The following is a 26,104-nucleotide window of genomic DNA, read 5'->3' as shown; positions in this document are numbered from 1 at the left end:
TCCTTCTTCATGTAGGTGTAGTTCTAGTATTACCCAAACTGTTGCGTGGTTTCTCAGAGGAGACAAATAATTTGATTTTATGGATAGGAAAATATGTAATTTGATTGGTTACGGAGTGTCAGCGTGGTTGTGTTCTAATTCACTATGTTCAACCGAACATAAAACATTTACTATGACAACATACTCCACTCATGGGTAATGCCTACCGCTGCTCGAATTAAAAGAACGGGTCCACGCAGCAGATTTATTTCAACTTATTTACAATCCCAACATTGATGACACACTCAACAGTTCAGAAACATTGTCTTTGATATAGCCGTCTTTGGCCTTATCTGACGCCCAGCGTCCGTGTCTCTTCAACAGTCTGTCTGTTACTCCGGCGTTAGCTGCAGCAGTCGCTCCGACTGACCGAAAACTGTGAAGACCCACTTTTTTTACATCTTCACCAATTAGTTTGAATTTCTCAATAAAGATTCCCTCGCTCTGGTATATGATAAAGGTTTCTGACCTTTAAGTACATACTTTTGTACAGATTTACAGAAGGAAAGTTGACGAAAAATATATTCATTAGAAGTTTCAGCAACATTTCCAGCAATCAGGTACCTGTTTAGCATATTTACTGGACATAGATCTGAGCCTGTAGCAGCGATCAAAACATGACGCCCATCCCTATAAACGTCAGTTTTACTGTTCTCAACAAAAATACTCATGAAGCCATCCTTGAATTTAATGTTTGACCGTCTGATATTCACTACTTCAGAAAATCTGAAAAACCCAGCAAAAGATAAAAGTGACATTGTTAAAAACCTTAAATCAAGTAGAGAGGGAGTTTTCCCAGATATAACAACCAATTTCTTTAACGTGTCACAAGTAACAGGTTCTTTTTTCTTGACTGGAGTACTACAAGTTCTTAATGCCGCTTCTCTGATGTTCACAATCAAATCATGTTTACAAGGATCTGGCAGACATGCAAGCTTGTGCGCCCAACTAATACCGTAAATAGCTTCCATGACAGATGGAGCTTTCTTACCTCCCTGAACAAGTGATGTAAGATACAAAGCAACATGAAATGGATGAGCAGGCAAACATGTAATCTTAAATTTTGAACTCCATTTTTTCCAACTATTATTAGATCTTTCATACTTATAGACTGTCGCTGGGGCCTTAGACTTGAGAACTAAATCTGGCATATGTCCTGCTAGATCAATAAGGTCTGTATGAACTAAATTGTTCTTCAGCTTCCAGATACCGGTGGAGAACATGTCTGAAACAATAACTTTGATCTCATGGAATAATCCTAACTGCTAATGCGTAGCCATCGAATTTGTCAAACAAGGATTTCTTGCTGCCGCCTGAAAATGCAATTCTTCCATTTAATTGCAAACTATCCGCGATATAATGTTTGAACTTTCCGTCATCAAAAAGTGAAGTCCAGAACACAGCTGATTGCCACCTAGGCACTACTAAAGTTATGCTAGCTTTACTTTGAAGAGCATATCTAATAGCCTTTGTTACCAAATGCACAGGGGGGGCAACCCAGTTATCATATTGCCATGACTGTGTAAAAGCATCTACTGCTTCTGTGCCAGGGCACCAAGATCTGGAATTGAATCTAAAACAACTTAGCATTATAATGACTAGCAAATCTATCAACAGTTTGTGGACCCCACTTCTGGTTTAGCAACTTGAAGACAGCATCAGTAACAATCCAGTCGTCAGCATCTTCAAATTTACTTAACGCATCTGCTCTGTCGTTCTCTGAACGTGGAATCCAGCTAAACTTTATCCTGATGTTATACATCCTAACCACGGTGAACACGGACATAGCAAGCTCCTGTAAGGATTAATTGAAACTACCAAAAGAAACAATTTGACAGCAAGCCTTGCTATCCACTTAACAGTCTGATTAGACAGAACCTCTCTGAAAACGTTCAAAGATAATTCAACAGCCTTCAATTCCCGCCAAGTTGAACTCTTGCCCACTTGATCCTCGTCCCATAAACACAGAAATACCCGGTCAGAATTCTGTATATAAGCAGCACAGCCCTTGGAACTAGCATCTGCGAAAACGGTCAAAACTGAGACAAAAGTTTCATAAAATCTTCTGCTATTAAAAGTGTAAACATTATCTCTCCGGAATATAAGTTCAAAAACACACAGGGGGTCAACTAGACTTTGCTTTCTATCCCAACTTGAAGCTCTTTGTATTACTGAATACATGCGTCTAGTCAAAAGTCTGCAGACATCCCCATAAACTGGTGAAAGAGATAAATTGTCCTGTTAAACTAGCCAGGTTACGTGCTGTGAATTGCGGTAAACCTGCCAAGAATCCTGCGCATGTGTTTCTCACATTATCTAATTTCCTAGAAGGAATAGATATCACACCTATGTCAAGATTCCAATTCAGCCCGAGCCATTCAAGGTGTCTTGTGGGTTCCCAAACTGACTTCTGATCGTTACAAACAAAGCCTGCTCTGCACAAAGAAGATTTAACAAAACCAGATCGCTCCTTGCCTAAGGCTTCCAAAGCAAACCCAAATCCATCATCTAAGTAAACTACAACATCTACAGAATGTTTTCTCCAGTATCTAACTAATGGCCTAAAACACTTAGTAAATATATAAGTGGGCCGAGGTTAGACCAAAAGGTAAAACTGTGAAACAATAAAAACGCTGTACACCTTTAACTGACCAAGAAAAGTCTAAAAACATGTGTTGACTAGGGTGAATATCTATGTGGTGATACCCAGACTTAAGATCAAACTTGTACATGTATCCACAAGGTCTAACGAAATCCAAAGCAATCTTGTAATCCTCAAAGACTATCTTTTCTTTCCAAACATATTTGTTAACTTCTCTTAGGTCTTTTACTTCTCTTAGGTCTAAAATCAACCTTTTCTTACCAGAGCTATTAATAGAAACTGATAGGGGATTTACAACCTGAGGTAAGTCTACGACTTCAACAATACAGTTGTTTAACAGGAGATCCTGCATAGCCTCAGAGACAAAGTCGCTATGTTTTACAGCAGAAGCGTTGTTCTTACTAAAAGACAAGGGAGGCGACTCCACAAAGGGGATGATGTAACCTTCCGTAATAGTTCTAATGATGAATTCTAGAGCTTCTATATCCTTCCAAAATGAGATGTGCCTCTTAAGATTTTCCTTAATGTTATGCTTACTCGCTGACGTGTCTGTTCTGTCAAGATAACTAGGTACAGGTACAAAATCAGTACTAATACCTCTGGTTTCAGGTTTGACTTTGTCTACGGGTGAAACATCAAGCTGTGACCTACTACAAGGCTGTTCTGTTGAACGGGAGACCTGTGGCAAATCCATGTTAGTTTTTCTTTTAATACTTCTGCTTGAGTTCTGATCCCCTGAAACATATGTAATACAATCTCAATCAAGATAGTAACGCATTAGCCACTCAAATATATATGTCATATCTCAAAAGTGGTTTTGATTTACCTGAATAATCACTGCTTTTTTCAGGCCTCTGTAGGCTGAAGTCCTTGTGGTGGGTTGAGATTACTTGACAGCGATGACCTCTGGGCGGCTGCAAGGGGACATGTGGCTCTCCAGTGCCCAAAGGCTCCGCAAAAGTAGCATTGTTGGTTTGGAAGTGCTGTTTTCCTGGGTTGAAATCGAAAGGGCTGGTTCTGCTGAACCTGAGGGGCCTGTTTGGGTAAATCGCTGTTAGGATTGGGGAAAGTTGCAGAAGGATGAGGACTATAACTTCTACCACGGGAATTGAAAGAAGTAGGGCGCTTTCTGCGCTGTGCCTTACTTTCTGCTCTCTCGAAACGTCTCTCTTCATCCGAGTTTGAAGCCAACTCATCCCCTTCCAACTCCAAGACTACTGCCCAACGGACTGGAGATCTGTCTGCAAGTCTTATGTGCTTGATTCTTTTACTGATGTTAGAGCTAATTTCTCTCAAGACATGCACACAATCGACCGTGTTATCCCGATTGATGAAACGAATAGCAGAGTCAACCTGATCCAAAATACCAATGTTGAACTTATATTGTAACTGATTCCCTTTGAATCTAACCTGTGGAGAGTCTTTTCTAGCTCTCTTGATAACAGAGAACGACCTATGCTCAGTTTCATCAATAATTTCACTTTTGAAAGTTTTCAACTTTCAGTCCATATATTGCTTAAAAAGTTGAAACGTTTCGTACCCTTCAACAGAATCCTGTGCTTTGTTAGGTTGACCAGGAATGTGTAGTTCTTCAACGGAGTCAAGATTTTCCTGCTGTGGTGAATCCATTCCGAACAAAGAAAGACAACAGCTCAACAGTTCATTTCCTGCGACCACACAAAGTCGACATAACTGGAATATTATTTAAAGCGGCGTAAAACAAAATTGACTCACACATATCGAACCATTTGAAACCGAAACCGTTTATGTAACCACGTTCTGTCATGTCGGTTTAGACAGCGTGCCCGACTTCTCATAGTTTGTCGGTTTCAAAAGACGTAACAGAGAGAAACAATTTATGTGCTTGGATGTTATACAGTTAAAAACGTGTGGCGAAAGGTTACACCATTAATCAGTTTCAAAAACAGCATCATCGGTCCACGTAGTTGGATTTCTTTGACTTCAGATTCTGCAGAAATATGTTCATAATGTCGGGATGCTGATATATTTGGAGCCTTCTCCTAAGTTTAGGATATTTATGATGACTATGTTTATTGCTGATGAAGTAGCAGTGCTCAAAATTGGATATGTGAGAGAGTGAGCTGTGTTAAATGCCGCTTTTAACAGTATCCCAGTTACATCTCGGCGTGTCAGCTTAATGTTGGAGGAAAGCCCGAAGTGATGCAGGTCTAAAACGTTTACCACATCAGTGAAACCCACGAGCACGGGTATGACGCTGACAAACCTAGAAACATGACGAACCGGAATTCGAACCCACAATCATAGGTTTCTGGCGTGCCCAAGGGACGCAACTCTGCACAGCGAATCGCGGCGCCTGATAGTCGACTGGGCCACCCGTGATTGAATATGTGACAGTGAAGCTAAATGCTAAACGGTGATCCCCTTGCTTCCGTGTGTGAATATCCATAAATAATATTCCAGTTATGTCGACTGTGTGTCGTCGCAGGAAAAGAACACACACACACAAACAACTGTTGTATATATGCTTATAACGAACTACGCTTATAACGAACAAAAATTAGTGTTCCCTTTGAGTTCGTTATAACCGTAATTTACTTTTTTTGTTTTACTTTAGGTCTGTCCATTCCCTACGCTATATTGTGTTTTGTTTTCCTTGCAAATCCCCAGTAAGTCCCCTCCCCTCTTTCGGCATATTTCAGACACTGATTTTTGGCTCATCGTTCATGTTCGTCTTGGCAGATCTTTTGGTCCATATTTCAAATATAATTGTTAGCAATCTTCAATCGCACATGGCGTTTTATTTATAGTTCGACCCTGTTTGGGATCGGGTGGTCAGGCTTCCTGACTTGTAGCATGTCATCGTATTCCAGTTGCGTGGGTCGACGATCATGACAAAACAAAGCAGAAAGTGATTGTTGTTCTTCTGTAAAGCGGTCAATTCCATCAAAAATAGAATGTAGGATTGAACGATTTTCTACTGCACTACACAACTGTTTCATTGAATGTTTTTTCCTACTTACAATTGCATTTCAGTTTAACTTATGGAGCTTGTTGAAAGTTATGATCAAATCGTTATAAGGCTTCTTTTCTTTTCTTTTTTATTGGGTATCAATCAGTGGATTGTCTCATCCAGACTCGATTATTTACAGATCGCCGTCATATAGCTGGAATATTGCCGAGTATGGCGTAAAACAACAAACATACTTTCGATTTTCTGTCATCTAACTAAATGTTCCACGCTGTATTCACAGCCTATGTTTTCACTATACTCTCTTCCCTCCTTAAAGCTAATGCTGAGTAGACGACAAAACCATTGCTATAACGGCATCTGGCCACTTCGCAGACCTCTGTTCATGAAAGATAAAATATATGGATATTATGAAACAATGTTCTATCTGCCCCTTTAAGGCTGTGCTGCTGTCTCCTAATCTTACTGAATATCCCTGAATACGTCTAACTTACTGGGCGACAGTTGTGACGCAGGCTATACATGATATATTGGGAAAGGTCTCTTCCACACTTTGTAATTCAGAAACTACGTTTTATGTTCCATCGTTTCTCACGTAAGAATGAATGCAACTCATTAAAATAATACAGGTATTGTATCCAAGTGAACATCTTATTTTAAAGAGATTTCCATTAATATATACTACTCAAAAGAAGTTAAGGATCACCTGATTCTTTCATATTAAAATAGTTAATCTCTCATGCCATGCCAGATTAACTTTACCAATATGAAAGAATCGGGTGATCCTTAACCTCTTTTGAGAAGTATAGTTCCCTTCACATGAGTAATTAAAACTGTGCTTATCATTGAAACTGTGGATCATAAAAGCTATATCATGGCAGCCTGCATGTTTGGATCATGAAAGCTATATCATGGCAGCCTGCATGTTTGGATCATGAAAGCTATATCATGGCAGCCTGCATGTTTGGATCCTGAAAGCTATATCATGGCAGCCTGCATGTTTGGATCATGAAAGCTATATCATGACAGCCTGCATGTTTGGATCCTGAAAGCTATATCATGGCAGCCTGCATGTTTGGATCGTGAAAGCTATATCATGACAGCCTGCATGTTTGGATCATGAAAGCTATATCATGGCAGCCTGCATGTTTGGATCCTGAAAGCTATATCATGGCAGCCTGCATGTTTGGATCATGAAAGCTATATCATGGCAGCCTGCATGTTTGGATCATGAAAGCTATATCATGGCAGCCTGCATGTTTGGATCATAAAAGCTATATCATGGCAGCCTGCATGTTTGGATTAAAAATGCTCTATCATGGCAGCTTGCATGTTTGGATCATGAAAGCTATATCATGGCAGCCTCCATGTTTGGATCATGAAAGTATTAAGTGAGTGAGTGAGTGAGTGAGTGAGTTGGGTTTAACCCTGCTTTTAACATTATTACAGTTATATTGCGGCATGTCAGCTTAATGTTGAAGGAAAGCCAGAAGTGATGCAGGTCTCAGACGTTTACCAATTTGGTGAAACCCATGAGCACGGGTATGGTGCTGACAAACCTAGAAAAATAATCGGGGCGAACCGGGATTCAAAACCTGAATCACAGGTTTCTGGCGTGTCCAGGGTACGCAACTCTGCACAGCGAATTGCGGCGCCTTAGACGACTGGGACACCCATGCCCCCCATCCTGTGAGGATTCTGGATTAGAACTGGTCCGAACATCCGACAGGTCGCTTTCATATAGCTGAAATATTGCCAAGTGCGACATTAAACATGCACGTTGCTATATTTCTATGTGTTCCCTATTTCTTTAATCAGTACTACATCCATGTAGAACTTTGGCCCATGGCCAAGTCATGAGGATGTGTAACATACTCAATCATCCAAAACTGGCTCTCACAGGAGCTATCGTTGGGTGAGATCAAGTGGCTACAATGAAATTGCTAAACAGTGCTTTGCAGACACTATGATGTCATCGATTACTATCAAATGAAATAACTAATCTCTCTGCCACTGAAGCTGGATAGCCGTACTTTTTATTCCAAACACTGTTATTATTTCTACAAACTGAAAATGTAGGGAGAATGATATTGGATGATAAACAGAATCTCACCCTCGTGTCTTTTTATATCAAATATATCAACACACGTATAAACAAGTTAAAAATTCATCAGCAAGCATGGAGCTTTAAACTTTTATCAACTTGTGTTGATATATTTGAAATCAAAAGACATGAGGGTGAAATTCTCTTTTACCTTGTATAGGTGTGAGTAAGTGAGTAGGGTTTTAACCACTTTTAGCAATGTTCCAGCCATATCATGGCAGCGAGATCAGAAACAGGTTCCACACATTGCACCCATGTTGGGAACCAAACCCTGTCTTCAGTTAACTAGTGAACCCTTTAACCACTAGGCTACCCCACCACCCTCCAGGGTAGGTAATCATTACCAAAGTAAACTTTCCCTAGACAAGTGAGGATGAAAACTGCTACAATTTCTTAACAGAGTACAGTTAGTACACTAAGAATGGGCTTCCCAAAATGTGGAGAATCAAACCCGTATTTGTGTTAGGGCACCAACCATGGTGCCACCTTTTCTGAGTATGGGAAAGTGGTAACTGAAAGCACCTGTCACACAAAGATACTGTATGACATGAAACAATGAACTGTACCTCAATACTATAAATTTAAAAGCACCCTGTACAGGATATATTTTTTATTCGAACATGACTGTGTGAAATCTTCAAAATATCAAACAACAAATACCATGAATTTCTGAAACAGCTTCTTTGCTCTCTGCTACTATCCTGATTCTGTGAGTGAGTTGGGCTTAACGCTGCTTTTAACACTGTGTCAGGGCATGTCAACTTAATGTGGGGCGAGGAAAACCAAAAGTGATAAAAGGTCTAAAATCTTTACCACTTTAGTGGAACCCAAATGCATAGGTATGGCGCTGCCAAACCAAGAAACCAAGTCAAAGCAAATAGGGGTTTTCGAAACCCACAATCATAGGTTTCTAGCATACCTAAGGGATGCAACTCTGCACAGCCACGTGGTGCACCCACAACACTAACTGATATTATGTCATTATACATGTAACTATATATTCTTTCCAATAATAACAGTATTACAGTGTAAAAACATGTGAAATGACTATTTCAATAAAAAACAACTATAACGTAAAATCAAATTAACAAAATACAAACTTCAATAAACAATTACGGTATATCTGATATCAATATTATCGTATAAGACCCTGAATGTACAATAGCGACCCTAATGACAAACATCCACCCGAAAACTTGAGTTAAATCATATACCGTATTCATCGTATTAAGCGCCCTGCTTCAATGCAAGCCCCTGGCAAACTTCTCGACCAATCTGTAAGTATTCCGTGCAGAACTAAATTTGACATGACAATACATATTTTCTTTTTACAGTAAACACAGCAGCGTAGGAAGGATATATAACTATATTAAATTATCAAAAAAGGTTTAGTTTCACAGACATTGGAACTAATACTTTTCTCAGCCTCACGATCTGACAACAAATTTGGCCTGTGAATGGTTTTAAAATTAATACGAACCCCTATTTGTCAAATTTTTAATTGCCAAGGCACTTATTACGGCATATATGGTACATGAATAGAACCAAGAACAAGTTCTAGCAAAGTAATTACCCATTCCTCATTAGTAACAGGTACATGTAAAAAAGAAAATAACTAAGATCATATAGCATTTATTAACAACTTAATTGTGATGAAATAAACAAATCTTCTGTGTACACAACAAACCATACTGTCTAAGACCGACAGAGTACAAAGTATCTGGTAGCAGTTCTAATGTTATCATCAATACTCCCCCATTTGTATACACTGCGTTCCTCCATCACCTGTCCATACCGACAGCTGAGTTGCCATGTAGTTGTTATTGATACCAAACAAATCAGGCAATGGCCTGCTTCCAAAAAGAAACCAGTAAAACCACAGAACAAATGACTGATCACATCGCACAATAATAGTCCAATCTTCCCGAGGCAAGGGAGGTAACAGACTATAAAAGTCCAGTTTCCACCCTTGCCAAACCAGACTTGAACTTCCAGACTCGATTGTTGCGCCACCAGTGGCTATTACGAGTTATGTCACTCCTATTGACCAATCAGATTCCACCTCTCATATCACTTGCATTTGCTTCAACCAACATGGCCGCAGCCAGTCAAGACGATTATATCGATAGTTAAGATCTGTTTGTAACAAAATGAGTTTTACTTCGCAAGGTGCATCAAATCACCTGAGCACCATGATTAGGAACATGATTGGATTTGGAAAATATATGTTGATGCCAAGATGGCGGTGCACATGCTCTACAAATCTTGCAATAAACCAAAATATACACGGCGGTTGACAAACCGAATGTCGATTTCCTTACCGGATTTTGTTTGGACTTTAGTTCAGCCCAAAACATAACTCCATAATTCCAGCCTAATACAGCAAGGGTGGCAACTGCACTCCCATACCTCGGGACGATGTAATGTTCATGATATTAATCACTGGATTGTCCGGTCCAGACTCGATTATATAAAGACTGCCGTCATATAGCTGGAATATTGCTGAGTGCGGCATTAAACAAATGTTAAACAACAAACCAACCAACCAGCTTTACAGTCATTACAAATTCATAGATGAATTTAGTGAGTGAGTTAGTGAATGTTGCGTTTTTAACAGTATTACTGTTGTAATACTTTGTGTCAGTCAGACTGATGGGAGGAAAGCCTGGAGTGATGCAGGTCTCAGACGTTTACCACTCCGCTGAAACCCACGCGCATGGGTATGGTGCTGACAAACCTAGAAACATAATCAGGCGAACCGGGATTCAAACCAACAGTCATCGGATTCTGGCACTCCTAAGGGAAGCAACTATGCACAGGGACTGCCCCCTTGTTTTATAGTGATTTATAATTACTGCATATACTGATACATGTAGCAATTCTCTAGCAACCAAAGTTCATTTCAAGGCGTCAATAGCAGTAATCTGAGTGGTTGCTGTAAATAATGGTGAGGTGTGCAATCTACTGATCACTTCACATACAATTTCACTGAACAATATTGAATGAAATTTGAATAAAATCAATAAAATATATTGTAAACAGAAGTCCAGATATATAAATATATAATGGCATTAATTTGTCTACTTTAGTTTAGATTTGTTGACTGGTATTTCTCGTTGATCAGGTGATAATGTTTTTTGAGATGGGGGCAAAACATTGTGTCTGTGTAAAACTTGAGTTCACTAAAAATGGAAGTTAATTTGCGAAGCCTTGTGTTACAGCACTACAACCGAGTTAGCGCTATATTGAAGGGCGCAACAGCGAGGGAACAGTGCAGTTACTGTAGGCAACTAAAGCATGAAAGCAGAATGAGTGAGTGAGTTGCGTTTTACACCACTGTGAGCAATATCCCCAGCAATATCATGGTGAGGGGACACTACAATAGCAGCAAAACCAAACACCGAAGATCTCATTTTCTTGGTGATATCAGGTTTATTGTCGTGTTCCAAGATTATTGTACTTATACAGCGTGTCTCAGTCTGTCTGTCTGTCTGTCTGTGCATGCAGGGACAAGAGTCCCACACCACACCCATTAATTGTGCTTGAATTTCACATCATGATATAAATTCAGAGCTCCAGATAAGCTGCGTCTCTGCGTAAAATACACATCAGAAATGCAGAAATATGCAGTAAAATAAAATCCAAGCGAATCAAATATGCAACGAACATTACAGATATGCTACAAAAATAAAACTTGTGCATATCATCAAAATATTGTGAAGTAACCCCGCATATTCGATTAGCAAATTAGCAACTTATTTTGAAATTATAAACGGACGTTCCGTCAAGCTTGCCAAACTCCACAATGACAGTTACATCATGATCATTTGCCATCACACTTTCTTGTGGAAGTATCGTGGTATTTTTGAGTCCTATAAAGCTCTCAAACCTACACGACACCAGTTTGCAGGGACTAGATGAATAGCGTTTTTAAATATTTAACTTAAATACCCACATGTATAAAAACTAGTGGGTAACAGAAATTTGAATACCCAGGTAGAATTACTGATACCCAATGATTTTAAAATGCATGGATAAAATACCCACAATACCAAAAGCTTATCTGGAGCTCTGACATTTGCATAAAAAAATCAGTGAGGACACATCATTACTTGTATAGTTTCCTCTATGAAATCACTAATGATTGTTCATCAAAGATCATTCATCCATAATGATTGATATAAGTGATCACAAATAATCTTGAGAATCCATGCTGTCTAGGTGCTGGAACAACTAGAGACAGAGTTTTGTGTGGACAGTGACCTGTTTCTCCATGAAGCACTGGAATATCAGCACGGGTGTCATCTGGATACAAGAGTCAAGACAGAGTTGTCAACAGACGTTTATAACTTGGGTCAAAATCACGAACACAGGTAGGCATGGTTCTGATAGTCTAAGGATCACAATCATAGTGAATATGGAATTTTATCCCACTACCGGATCCTGGCATGGCTAGGGGACACAACTCTGCATGGCTTAAATGAATAACTACAAATTTGGACTAATGTTATAAATCTAAAACATATACTACTTATACCATGGCAGATTAACTATAACAATAGGAAAGAACCTGGTGTTCTTTAACTTCTTTTGAATAGTATATTACAATCATTAGTTTTGGCTCCTCAATCTATCGCTGATATGAAGCTTTGACGCTAAGAATCATGGACTAAAAGTCAAATATGGCCTTATCTAACAAAAAGGGAATAAATTCTCATTATACGATGCCTCGTGTATGGCTTACAGCAACATTTTTTTACCCCTGACATTGTAGCGCTGTAAGGACTTAATCCACAAAACGTGGCTGCACATTTGAAATTGAGGGTCATGTTTACCAATTAGCCAATAAAATAACATAATAACATATAGAACTAATGTTTTCTAAACTGAACATGTTTGACCTATATCTGGTAAAAATATTCATTAATGTTTAATACTATAAATTTCCCTTTAATTTAAAATTAACATGATGAATGATTTCCCTAAATGCCACCCAGTAGAGAGTAGCGGGGAGTTAACAAGTGAAGGTACATCTAAATCAGGGTTAGACACCACTGGTCATGTCGGCCAGCTCACTTCCAACTAGAGGATATGTAAAATAACTAAATCAGGGGTGGACACCACTGGTCATGTCGGCCAGCTCACTTCCAACTAGAGGTAATGTAAAATAACTAAATCAGGGGTGGACACCACTGGTCATGTCGGCCAGCTCACTTCCAACTAGAGGTTATGTAAAATAACTAAATCAGGGGAGAAAACAACCGGTCCATCTAGATTTTCACTAGTCTCTGTCTAACGGACTGCAGGTTGTGTCTGTGCCCCAAAATGCCCACTAACTCCCTTCTTGTGTCACATGGACACTGAACTAGACTAGTAATAAAGATTATATAAAAACACATCTTAGAAAAGTTGAAGCCTCAGTAGAAATCAATTACACTACAACTGTTGTTGCTCAAATTTTAATTCAGGATGACGAAGGACTTATAGTATGACGTAGAACTTACACGATGTTCGCTTTTTCAATGAGGCTATGGTTATGTTTCGAAAACGTTTTTTAAACAACCTACAACAAATATTCAACTGCATCTCCACAAACACAACAACAACATATAAAGTCCTACGATCAAAAAAGTAATTTCTGTTACAGGTGCAGAAATGAAATGAATGCTGTAAAGTTGATATTTGTTTCCTTGGGGACTGGATACACATGTTAGTGATGTACACAAATTATCTCACATCTGGCTGTGTTAATAGATGTGAAACAGCTCAAATCTGTTTCATCAAAATATGATCTTCATAACATAAGTAGGCTGCATACAAAGTTTCTTCATAACCTTTTGTTAAACACAATTCTTTCAATAAACTAAAGAAATTGTTGTTGGATGTGTTGCGTATCAGCGCTGCAGACCTGAGAAGTGGCGACTGGAATGATCTCCCCTTATCTGCTGCAGTATAAAACAATATGGCCGCCGCCTTGCCTATCTCTTCACCGAGTATTTGCTGATGCCATTGTCATTGATGACACAGATATGCTGCAATAGAAAAAAAAGTTCTAAAACACCAATCCTCATAAACCAGGAATCACAATTTCACACAATTGAAGCCAGAATATCAGTCATAAGTGAGGTGAAATGTGGTTTCACGTAACATTCCAAGATTATTGCACTTATATAACGATGCTCATGCACAAATGTACCAGTGTTTTTTATAGTGCTAGCCCACTGAGACACCATGACACAGTTTAACATGAATACCCCACTCTGACACATATTACTGACTCTAAGCCAACCAGTCTTTGTTTTATCTACTAAATGACAAACACCAGGCAGGGTAACAACAAGTTCCATTTATTAATGTGTTTTCAAATGACACATCCAGCAGATGGAACCACCGACCTCCTCGCTCCAGGGAGACTCTGTCCAATACACCACTGAGGCAATCACAATGCTTTGAACAGTATATCAGTTATTTGACCCTGTGTCAGTTTAAATAAAACATAATGTCAGAGGAAAGCTCAAAGCAATGCAGCTCCTTGATGTTTATCACTTGGTTGAAAATTCATCAACACAGGTGACAACCAAGGATCATAATCAGGACGAAATAAGACGTAGGATAACATCCCGCCCAATGGATGCAACTCTGCATGTAGCACCTTACACGACTGGGCCACCCGATCCCCAGAGTGAGTGAGTGAGTTTGGTTTTACGCCGCTTTTAGCAATATTCCAGCAATATCACGGCGGGGGACACCAGAAATGGGTTTCATAGATTGTACCCATGTCGGGATTATAACCCGGGTCTTCGACGTGATGAGCGAACGCTTTAACCACTAGGCTACCCGACCGCCCCTCATGATCCCCAGAAAGCCAAGCATAACTCTATATATTAAGGCTATGATCAACTGCTTGTCAAGCAAGCAAAGGCATATAGAGATGGATGCTTTCTAATGAGATGGCCCGTAGAGGGCCACCTTTGACACCATGCCTGCCCAAGGTGGCAAACCAGTTGAGCAGTACACAAATACCGGTAAGAAAGCAACAGAAACCAACTTACACTTAGATCTCTGAAGTACTCGTTATAATCCAAAGCGTAGCCTACGACAAACTTGTCCGGCACCTCGAAGCCTACATCTGAAATGCACACATTTCTCATGATTAGACAGAAACAAATCCATCATAAACTGATCAACAGTTGATTATGGGTCGATTGTGAAATGGAAATGCTGGTATGTTTTGTAGAGAGAGCAGCCAATTCAGGATCAAACATAACAAAATTGTACAACGTTAGCCAGTTTGTATTTTTTTCGTAATGACTTTCCTGTCATGCCATTATGAACATCATACGTCTCGACCAACACACGGGAAGGCTGCAAGTTAAATGATACAGCTTTCCTTGGTTCAATGACACAATTCTGTTTTCTTTACATATATAACTTTTAAAGATATTCATCAATAAACATGACTAAATTACTAACTTCATTATGTTTAATGCTCGCTGACTTGGTTGAAGCATGTCATCGTATCCCAATTGCTTGGATCGATGCTCATGATATCAATCACTGGATTGTCTGGTCCAGACTCAATTATTTACAGACTGCCATCATATACATGATATAGCTGGAATATTGCTGAGTGCAGCGTGAAACAACCAACCAACCAACCCTGATTAGTTGTTCTCTACAAAAAACATACCAAGTTTTGAAACCCCCCAAAATCATTACATTTCACCATGTACTGGCCATGGGAAGCATGGAGCTAATTTGACATTACTTTCAACTATTATCAAAACACAACAGATCACAACTAGTGTGTCTTCTTTCAACCCTTATCAAATGTTCCTGCTTAAGGTGTATGATAATTTTGGAAAGGAATTTCGAATTCAGATGTGAGCTGACTTTTGACATTCAACATAACTTACAGTCTGGCCTGTATCCCACACTCCTGGACGTCCGCTTGACCAGCAAACTGCAACACAACATCAACATCAACCACAGAATCTTCATTAACAGCATCTTCATTAACAGCATCTACACAGACCATATCAACCACAGCATCCACATCAACCACAACATCTACAACAACCACAGCATCTATATCAACCACAGCATCTACATAGACCACATCGACCACATCAACCACTTCAACTGTAACATCTACAACCACAGCATCTATATCAACCCTATCGACCACATCAACCACATCGACCACATTAACCACAACATCTACATCAACCACAGCATCCACATCAACTACAACAATCACAGCATCTATATCAACCACAGCATCTACATCAACCACATCGACCACATCAACTACAACATCTACAACCACAGCATCTATATCAACCACAGCATCTACATCAACCACAACACCTACATCAACCACATCAACCACATCGACCACAGCATCCACATCAACCACAACAGTCCCATCAACTACAGCGTCCACACCAACCACATCAACAACAGCCTGGTAAACTCTTAAGATTACATCAGCAACATAATGTATTATCTGTTTGGGTTGGCATATGGGCACATAAATCGTATTACAATAATTCACAAAATGGAGAGCCCAAATTACACATGTTACATGCATGACTAGCGAAAATGTAACCACTAGGCTAACCCACCGCCCACCAATGTAGGTACGTAGTACATGCTAAAAGTAGGACTCATTTGACTTCCATCAGTTATTCAAGGTCTCGTCATTACTTGACTAAGAACAACATAGTGATGGGAAGTGTTCACGATGTCACAATATTGCTGGAATATTGCAGACTTGGGCGTTAAGCATCATTCACTAACCTGACCTGCGCTAACCACACTAGAAAGTGTTCCCTGACAGGCATCTGGGCCAGTGACGGCTACATTATTCTTGGATCAGTGATGGCAGGAAGAGTGAGTGAGTGAGTATGAGCTTATGTCACTTTCTGGAATATTCCATCAATATCTGGGTGGGGGACACCAGAATAGCAGGGAGAGAAACTGGCACTAACCCCACAGCCCAAGTCTGTTTGTCTCATGATAAAGATCCCTTTCATAAACATTCGAGATAACCTTCGACCCCTACTCAATGTTACCTTGCCACTCTGACAGACTTGGGCTTCACTTCCTTCAGGAGTGCCAGCAGTTGCGTCATCGTGCCACCAGTGTCGATGATGTCTTCCACAACCAAAACATTCTGAAACAGCAGAACAAAGGTCAAGGTCACTATCTGAAGCTACAGCACTGATTCCACTTAAATAGCCAGAGGGAGTATTTGTATCTTATCCAACTCTGCACTCAGCAAATATTCCAGCTGTAGGAAGGTGGTCTGTAAATAATTAAGTCTGGACCAGACAATCCAGTGACTGTCATCATGAGCATCAATGTACGTAATTCGGATATGATGACATGCATCAACCAAGTCAGCGAGTCTTACCAGCCAATCGTGTTAGTCGCGTCTTGCCGAGAGCAAGGTTTGTTGAAGATCAATTCTAACCCGGTGTTCATGAGTGAGTTCATGAGTGAGTTCATGAGTGAGAACATGAGTGAGTGAGTGAGTGAGTGAGTGAGTGAGTGCGTGAGTTGTGCATAAGTTCATTAGGCTTTCCCAGGGTTTAACATGACACATAATGTGAGTCCAGTATACACAAATGTATAGAATGGATGTATTGTATCGCAATGGACACACAATAACTTTCATTGTACCAATTCCTTGACACAAAATATATAGGTTGTTTAATCAAAGTAATTATAAAATCTTACAGTACAGTACACTACACCATTTCATTACTTTACAGGACCCTCATATTTACTTTAAATAAAGTATGGATGCCTAGTTTTGTAAGTCGAGGTAAAACCCTGCTTTCAACAATATTTAAGTTGTCATCGGATTCATGCACTACAAGGGGGCACAACTCTACACAGCTAACTGCAGATTCGTAGTTGATTATGCATCCCGTGCCCTAGAGAGTGAGCGAGTGAATGTGGGAGAGACCAAGTGATGGAGAGAATGAGTGAGAGAGGGAAATGAAATGGATGAGCAAAGAGTCAGAGGGCAAGTGAATGAAAGGCAGGCGTGCCCAATTCTGTTTCTATCATATCACACGCTGCACTTCTTACGCAATGACATCTTCCTGAGGCAAGAGAGCAAACTGACTACAAAAGTCCATTTTCCACCCTTGCCGAACTAGGCTGGAATTCCTGGGCTCGATCATAGCGCCACCAGTGGCTAGTTATGTCCCTTCTATGCCTCTCATATGGACCAATCAGATTCCACCTCTCGTGTTACTTGCATTTACTTCAAACAAAATGGCGGCGCCCAGTCAAGACGATCTGATTAATAAGCAAGATCTATACTGTGATAAAACTGGTTTTACATCGCGAAGTGCATCAAACCATAATATCAGTCTAGTTTGGCAAGGGTGGAAACTGGACTTTTAAAGTCAGTGAACTTTCTTGCCTTGGGAAGATGCCCAATGAAAACTGACATACTGCAACCCAAATCTGTCATATATCTACCATACACAAGGAATCGGCAACAGAAAACTGTGAGCACATAGCCAAAAAACAAAAAAACAGCCAAAAAATCTGAGAGCATGCTGCTGAAAACATGGAAACAGCAGCACTAAAACACACAGATCACAACCTTCCAAACTAGACAGGCACAGAACATGCAGAACAAGAAGTGCGTTGACAATCATGTCATGAGCATCAACAAACAACGAGTTGATTTACATCTGACAGCAGCAATACAACAATATACATCTAGAATATTCTATATTGGCGCTGAAAGATGTACATTAACTCGCTGTTTGATCCTCATGATCATGACTATCAACTTCAGTCTTGTTCTCATTGTCTTGTTCTCATTGTCTTCTTGTCATTGTCTTGATCTCATTGTCTTGTTCTCATTGTCTTGATCTCATTGTCTTGTTCTCATTGTCTTGATCTCATTGTCTTGTTCTCATTGTCTTCTTGTCATTGTCTTGTTCTCATTGTCTTGATCTCATTGTCTTGTTCTCATTGTCTTGTTCTCATTGTCTTCTTGTCATTGTCTTGTTCTCATTGTCTTGTTCTCATTGTCTTGTTCTCATTGTCTTCTTGTCATTGTCTTGATCTCATTGTCTTGTTCTCATTGTCTTGTTCTCATTGTCTTGATCTCATTGTCTTGATCTCATTGTCTTGTTCTCATTGTCTTGTTCTCATTGTCTTCTTGTCATTGTCTTGTTCTCATTGTCTTGTTCTCATTGTTTTGTTCTCATTGTTGGATGTTGCTGATTACTTGTGTATTGTAGACATATGACAGTTTTCGGTTGCAGTCTGTCAGTTTTCATTGGAAGGCCTGTTACTGCTGGTGCACTCCTCGGCCCCCTCATCTTGCCGACTCACAGAATCTCCCTACATCCTCACTGGACAGGACCAGGGAAGAGATTTTATGATGCTTCATGAGGTTTGGTCGGGTTAATGTGAAAATCACGTATAAGGGGTTATCTCCCATTAAAATACATTCTGGTAGAAGTGAGCCGGCGGGTTTGGCTGAACGCCACTGCTTCTCCAGCCCCACATTTCATCACAAACTCTTCCATCAACTTCATCAACACTGATGACGAGCTTGCCACACATGCAATATCCCTCTTCTGGAGATTTCTCAATCAATATCCATGTCTGTTAACGAGATGATGCAGCCTTCAGGAAAGATTTAATGATCTACACAATTACTTAGCTGGAGGAAATTAATAGGATTTGCTAGGTTAATCTCTTTCACCAAAACATACAAAGGCTTGCTTCGTCGTCCTGCACGTGTAGATAATGAAACAACGCTGAGGATATCATTGTGTAGAATCTATCCTAAACTTATTCCTCACAGCAATGTTGACATGAAAAGATTCCATGAAGTACCTGTGTAATTAACTGGAGTTCATGTATTTCCATGGCGATGAGTTTATATCCGAGGTCTAGAATGACTCCAGAGGCTTTCTGTCAATAATTACACTTAACTTTAAGCAGTTTAAGCAATTAAGCCCATATGATGACTTAAAATTGTTCCAGAAGGAAAATACTGCATCCTATAGTTATCCAATAATAATTGACATTGCAAGTGCTGTGAGACACAAAAAGTATGGCTGTTTGAATCATTTAATTTACGAAATCGTAAGATTGCATGTTACATATAACTGACATTTCTTTTATAAGAAATCTACTCAAAGTTCCGGGTGCCAATGGCTTATGTTCTTCAAGCTTTAACCCACTCAAAAATAGGCTTTTAAGCTTCTGTGCCTGTGCGATCACATGGCCGAGCTCCAGATAAGCGGTGTATGTGCTTGAAATATGCAAAACAAATCACCATTATCCAATTAATTTTGAGCTGCATGTGTACAAACATGCTTGAAAGATTTAAAAAAACACAACACTCGGTGTACTTAATAAGTACTGATTGCACAAAGTATGCTTTCACATTGCTTACTTGTAATTCTGTACAAATCTGTATTTACTGATCGAATGCTGGGATCAAACACATACATGAGATCTACAAGAGTGTATAATGTATGAGATCTACAAGAGTGTATAATGTATGAGATCTACAAGAGTGTATAATGTATGAGATCTACAAGAGTGTATAATGTATGAGATCTACAAGAGTGTATAATGTATGAGATCTACAAGAGTGTATAATGTATGAGATCTACAAGAGTGTATAATGTATGAGATCTACAAGAGTGTATAATGTATGAGATCTACAAGAGTGTATAATGTATGAGATCTACAAGAGTGTATAATGTATGAGATCTACAAGAGTGTATAATGTATGAGATCTACAAGAGTGTATAAAGTATGAGATCTACAAGAGTGTATAATGTATGAGATCTACAAGAGTGTATAATGTATAAAAAAGGCACAACATTTCACGTGTTGTGCATCGGTGTTGTGAGTTTATGTGACATGTTACACACTGGGGCAGCACGTGAATGGATGCATATTAGAAGTCATCTGAAACATCAGTTTCATGGTTTAAGCAGAATTATTTATCAAAATAAATAGATCCCTGTGACTAGTCAACTCTCACAGACCCAGGTAAATCCCTGTGACTAATCAACTCTCACAGACCCAGGTAAATCCCTGTGACTAGTCAACTCTCACAGACCCAGGTAAATCCCTGTGACTAGTCAACTCTCACAGACCCAGGTAAATCCCTGTGACTAGTCAACTCTCACACAGCGGAAACTGGACTTTCATAGTCAGTTAACACCCTGGCCTCGGGATTTTCCGTCTCAATAAGCCCTTTGCCCTGCCGTGCCGTGCCCCGCCCGCCACAGACTTCCTTGGCCCTGACATACCCTGCACTGAATAGCAAGCGATCTGATTGGCTATAAATAAAATAGTTTTTTGTCCTCTACATCGTTTGGTAAATGAATGGCACAACTTTTTTCAGTGTAGGGTATGGCAAGGCCAAGGTCGGACTATGGTGGACAGGGCACAGCAAAGGGGTTATTGAAACGAATAAATGTACGTAAACACATTATACCATCAGGTTTGTGTGTCATGGAAAGAATGATGATGGGCGAGCTGACAGTAAACACATTATACCATCAGGTTTGTGTGTCACGGAAAGAATGATGATGGGCGGGCTGACAGTAAACACATTACACCATCAGGTTTGTGTGTCATGGAAAGAATGATGATGGGCGGGCTGACAGTAAACACATTATACCATCAGGTTTGTGTGTCATGGAAAGAATGATGATGGGCGGGCTGACAGTAAACACATTATACCATCAGGTTTGTGTGTCATGGAAAGAATGATGATGGGCGGGCTGACAGTAAACACATTATACCATCAGGTTTGTGTGTCATGGAAAGAATGATGATGGGCGGGCTGACAGTAAACACATTATACCATCAGGTTTGTGTGTCACGGAAAGAATGATGATGGGCGGGCTGACAGTAAACACATTATACCATGTTATACCATCAGGTTTGTGTGTCATGGAAAGAATGATGATGGGCGAGCTGACAGTAAACACATTACACCATCAGGTTTGTGTGTCACAGAAAGAATGATGATGGGCGGGCTGACAGTAAACACATTATACCATCAGGTTTGTGTGTCATGGAAAGAATGATGATGGGCGGGCTGACAGTAAACACATTATACCATCAGGTTTGTGTGTCACGGAAAGAATGATGATGGGCGGGCTGACAGTAAACACATTATACCATGTTATACCATCAGGTTTGTGTGTCACGGAAAGAATGATGATGGGCGGGCTGACAGTAAACACATTATACCATGTTATACCATCAGGTTTGTGTGTCATGGAAAGAATGATGATGGGCGGGCTGACAGTAAACACATTATACCATGTTACACCATCAGGTTTGTGTGTCACGGAAAGAATGATGATGGGCGGGCTGACAGTAAACACATTATACCATCAGGTTTGTGTGTCGCGGAAAGAATGATGATGGGCGGGCTGACAGTAAACACATTATACCATGTTATACCATCAGGTTTGTGTGTCATGGAAAGAATGATGATGGGCGGGCTGACAGTAAACACATTATACCATGTTATACCATCAGGTTTGTGTGTCATGGAAAGAATGATGATGGGCGGGCTGACAGTAAACACATTACACCATCAGGTTTGTGTGTCACGGAAAGAATGATGATGGGCGGGCTGACAGTAAACACATTATACCATGTTATACCATCAGGTTTGTGTGTCATGGAAAGAATGATGATGGGCGAGCTGACAGTAAACACATTATACCATGTTATACCATCAGGTTTGTGTGTCACGGAAAGAATGATGATGGGCGAGCTGACAGTAAACACATTATACCATCAGGTTTGTGTGTCATGGAAAGAATGATGATGGGCGGGCTGACAGTAAACACATTATACCATCAGGTTTGTGTGTCACGGAAAGAATGATGATGGGCGGGCTGACAGTAAACACATTATACCATCAGGCTTGTGTGTCATGGAAAGAATGATGATGGGCGGGCTGACAGTAAACACATTATACCATCAGGTTTGTGTGTCACGGAAAGAATGATGATGGGCGGGCTGACAGTAAACACATTATACCATCAGGTTTGTGTGTCACAGAAAGAATGATGATGGGCAGGCTGACAGTAAACACATTATACCATCAGGTTTGTGTGTCATGGAAAGAATGATGATGGGCGGGCTGACAGTAAACACATTATACCATGTTATACCATCAGGTTTGTGTGTCATGGAAAGAATGATGATGGGCGGGCTGACAGTAAACACATTATACCATGTTATACCATCAGGTTTGTGTGTCACGGAAAGAATGATGATGGGCGGGCTGACAGTAAACACATTACACCATCAGGTTTGTGTGTCATGGAAAGAATGATGATGGGCGGGCTGACAGTAAACACATTATACCATCAGGTTTGTGTGTCATGGAAAGAATGATGATGGGCGGGCTGACAGTAAACACATTATACCATCAGGTTTGTGTGTCATGGAAAGAATGATGATGGGCGGGCTGACAGTAAACACATTATACCATCAGGTTTGTGTGTCACGGAAAGAATGATGATGGGCGGGCTGACAGTAAACACATTACACCATCAGGTTTGTGTGTCATGGAAAGAATGATGATGGGCGGGCTGACAGTAAACACATTATACCATGTTATACCATCAGGTTTGTGTGTCGCGGAAAGAATAATGATGGGCGGGCTGACAGTAAACACATTATACCATGTTATACCATCAGGTTTGTGTGTCACAGAAAGAATGATGATGGGCGAGCTGACAGTAAACACATTATACCATCAGGTTTGTGTGTCATGGAAAGAATGATGATGGGCGGGCTGACAGTAAACACATTATACCATCAGGTTTGTGTGTCACAGAAAGAATGATGATGGGCGGGCTGACAGTAAACACATTATACCATCAGGTTTGTGTGTCATGGAAAGAATGATGATGGGCGGGCTGACAGTAAACACATTACACCATTAGGTTTGTGTGTCATGGAAAGAATGATGATGGGCGAGCTGACAGTAAACACATTACACCATCAGGTTTGTGTGTCATGGAAAGAATGATGATGGGCGAGCTGACAGTAAACACATTATACCATCAGGTTTGTGTGTCACGGAAAGAATGATGATGGGCGGGCTGACAGTAAACACATTATACCATCAGGTTTGTGTGTCATGGAAAGAATGATGATGGGCGAGCTGACAGTAAACACATTATACCATCAGGTTTGTGTGTCATGGAAAGAATGATGATGGGCGAGCTGACAGTAAACACATTATACCATCAGGTTTGTGTGTCATGGAAAGAATGATGATGGGCGAGCTGACAGTAAACACATTATACCATCAGGTTTGTGTGTCACGGAAAGAATGATGATGGGCAGGCTGACAGTAAACACATTATACCATCAGGTTTGTGTGTCATGGAAAGAATGATGATGGGCGGGCTGACAGTAAACACATTATACCATGTTATACCATCAGGTTTGTGTGTCGCGGAAAGAATGATGATGGGCGGGCTGACAGTAAACACATTATACCATGTTATACCATCAGGTTTGTGTGTCGCGGAAAGAATGATGATGGGCGGGCTGACAGTAAACACATTATACCATGTTATACCATCAGGTTTGTGTGTCACAGAAAGAATGATGATGGGCGGGCTGACAGTAAACACATTATACCATCAGGTTTGTGTGTCACGGAAAGAATGATGATGGGCGGGCTGACAGTAAACACATTATACCATGTTATACCATCAGGTTTGTGTGTCATGGAAAGAATGATGATGGGCGGGCTGACAGTAAACACATTATACCATGTTATACCATCAGGTTTGTGTGTCGCGGAAAGAATGATGATGGGCGGGCTGACAGTAAACACATTATACCATGTTATACCATCAGGTTTGTGTGTCATGGAAAGAATGATGATGGGCGGGCTGACAGTAAACACATTATACCATGTTATATCATCAGGTTTGTGTGTCATGGAAAGAATGATGATGGGCGGGCTGACAGTAAACACATTATACCATGTTATATCATCAGGTTTGTGTGTCACGGAAAGAATGATGATGGGCGGGCTGACAGTAAACACATTATACCATGTTATACCATCAGGTTTGTGTGTCGCGGAAAGAATGATGATGGGCGGGCTGACAGTAAACACATTATACCATCAGGTTTGTGTGTCACGGAAAGAATGATGATGGGCGGGCTGACAGTAAACACATTATACCATCAGGTTTGTGTGTCACGGAAAAAATGATGATGGGCGGGCTGACAGTAAACACATTATACCATCAGGTTTGTGTGTCACGGAAAGAATGATAATGGGCGGGCCAGCGATTGAATGTGTTTTGGTATTTGAGTACACAATCTAATAAACAAAAAATTGGTAAGTTAGCTGTACAAATTCTGAGATTGTGACTCGGAATCGAAAACTCACGATATTTTCAGCTTCTGAAGACGCTAGCTCCAAAAGTACGGCTTCGATTTTCTTCATCTATGTCTCATTGTGTTTCTAAATGTATTGGCTTGAAATGAGTGATGAGTATTTACAGTGGACATTGTTGAATTTTTCCTCGAACAAACTTAGTCAGTTGGTCTCGTTACATCCCATTTCATTTATATAGTATACTGACACTGTGTGTGACTATTTTTTGCATTACAAGCCCTTTACAGTCTTAAGAGTTTGACTCAGCTATTGCTATTTTCATGATTTTCAATCAACTCCACACATGCTATATTTATACATTGGCATGATGTATCATCGACCGTGATTCTATATCAGAAGGTATCAGTAAAATACGAAATGGAGACTGAATCTGTGACAGAGCTTTCTATGCAGTATGAGGTGTTAGAGTTATCTCACCTTTCCTTCGAGATTAGCCAGGTTGTCTCCACCTATCACCTCGATGTTCCCTGTTGAGATGTCGTTCTGAAATAGAAAACAGCAGTCAGTCATCAAACACGTCATTTTATTATATCATTGAGGATCTAGCTTGACTCAGAACCTGGGAAAGGTCAAAAGGTCACACAAAGGTCAACATACAGGACAAGACTGAGCCACTTCCTGTGTAAAATGCAGATGCTCCTAATCAACACACACCTCACATGACAGGTGACGGTTTGCCACGAGATACCACTTCCTGTGTAGGGTGTATGATGCACACATTCATAAAAAACAAAATACAGCTGTTCAGAGTGGAATGTGCACTTGGCATACAGACAAGGAGTCCTGATTTTCTTTTCTAAAAAAAAACATGACCAATTATAGCATGTCAACATCTCCATACTGAAGTACCCTAGTTTGTGTTATGATAAGCCTTCCTTTGATACTCAAATCGTCATTCTCCACTACCGAAGGAGAAGGGAGGATGAATGTCCTTCACGTTCC

At 40.2% G+C, this 26,104-nt stretch overlaps 3 protein-coding genes across 4 annotated transcripts in view; all 3 read right to left on the bottom strand.

Moving 5' to 3' along the window:
* Positions 1-449: 449 nt before the first annotated feature.
* Positions 450-3,335, bottom strand: LOC139470394 (integrase/recombinase xerD homolog). The gene is made up of 2 exons (XM_071252811.1): positions 3,239-3,335; positions 450-1,264 (listed from the first exon to the last, which is right to left on the bottom strand). Exons 1-2 carry the CDS (start codon positions 3,333-3,335, stop codon positions 450-452), a joined length of 912 nt encoding a protein of 303 aa, XP_071108912.1.
* A 152-nt stretch (positions 3,336-3,487) lies between these two features.
* LOC139470395 (uncharacterized) lies at positions 3,488-4,270 on the bottom strand. The gene is made up of 2 exons (XM_071252812.1): positions 4,182-4,270; positions 3,488-3,890 (listed from the first exon to the last, which is right to left on the bottom strand). The coding sequence occupies exons 1-2, from the start codon at positions 4,268-4,270 to the stop codon at positions 3,488-3,490; spliced, it is 492 nt and encodes a 163-aa protein (XP_071108913.1).
* Positions 4,271-11,107: 6,837 nt separating this feature from the next.
* Positions 11,108-26,104, bottom strand: part of LOC139470345 (hypoxanthine-guanine phosphoribosyltransferase-like) — a 45,292-nt gene continuing 30,295 nt past the window's right edge. For both annotated transcript variants that reach the window (XM_071252721.1, XM_071252723.1), the window contains 5 exons: positions 25,580-25,645; positions 16,773-16,873; positions 15,612-15,658; positions 14,748-14,824; positions 11,108-13,727 (listed from right to left, as the gene is read on the bottom strand). In XM_071252721.1, the coding sequence (XP_071108822.1) occupies positions 13,674-13,727; positions 14,748-14,824; positions 15,612-15,658; positions 16,773-16,873; positions 25,580-25,645 (345 nt within the window). In that variant the 3' untranslated portion in view covers positions 11,108-13,673. The remainder of the gene's footprint in view (positions 13,728-14,747; positions 14,825-15,611; positions 15,659-16,772; positions 16,874-25,579; positions 25,646-26,104) is intronic.

This window comes from Haliotis cracherodii, unplaced genomic scaffold (assembly GCF_022045235.1).
Source record: "Haliotis cracherodii isolate W230 unplaced genomic scaffold, xgHalCrac1.p SCAF_20, whole genome shotgun sequence".
NCBI lineage: Eukaryota > Metazoa > Mollusca > Gastropoda > Lepetellida > Haliotidae > Haliotis > Haliotis cracherodii.
Note: the sequence above shows the minus strand (reverse complement) of the source record. Positions and strands in the feature narration are given on the sequence as shown.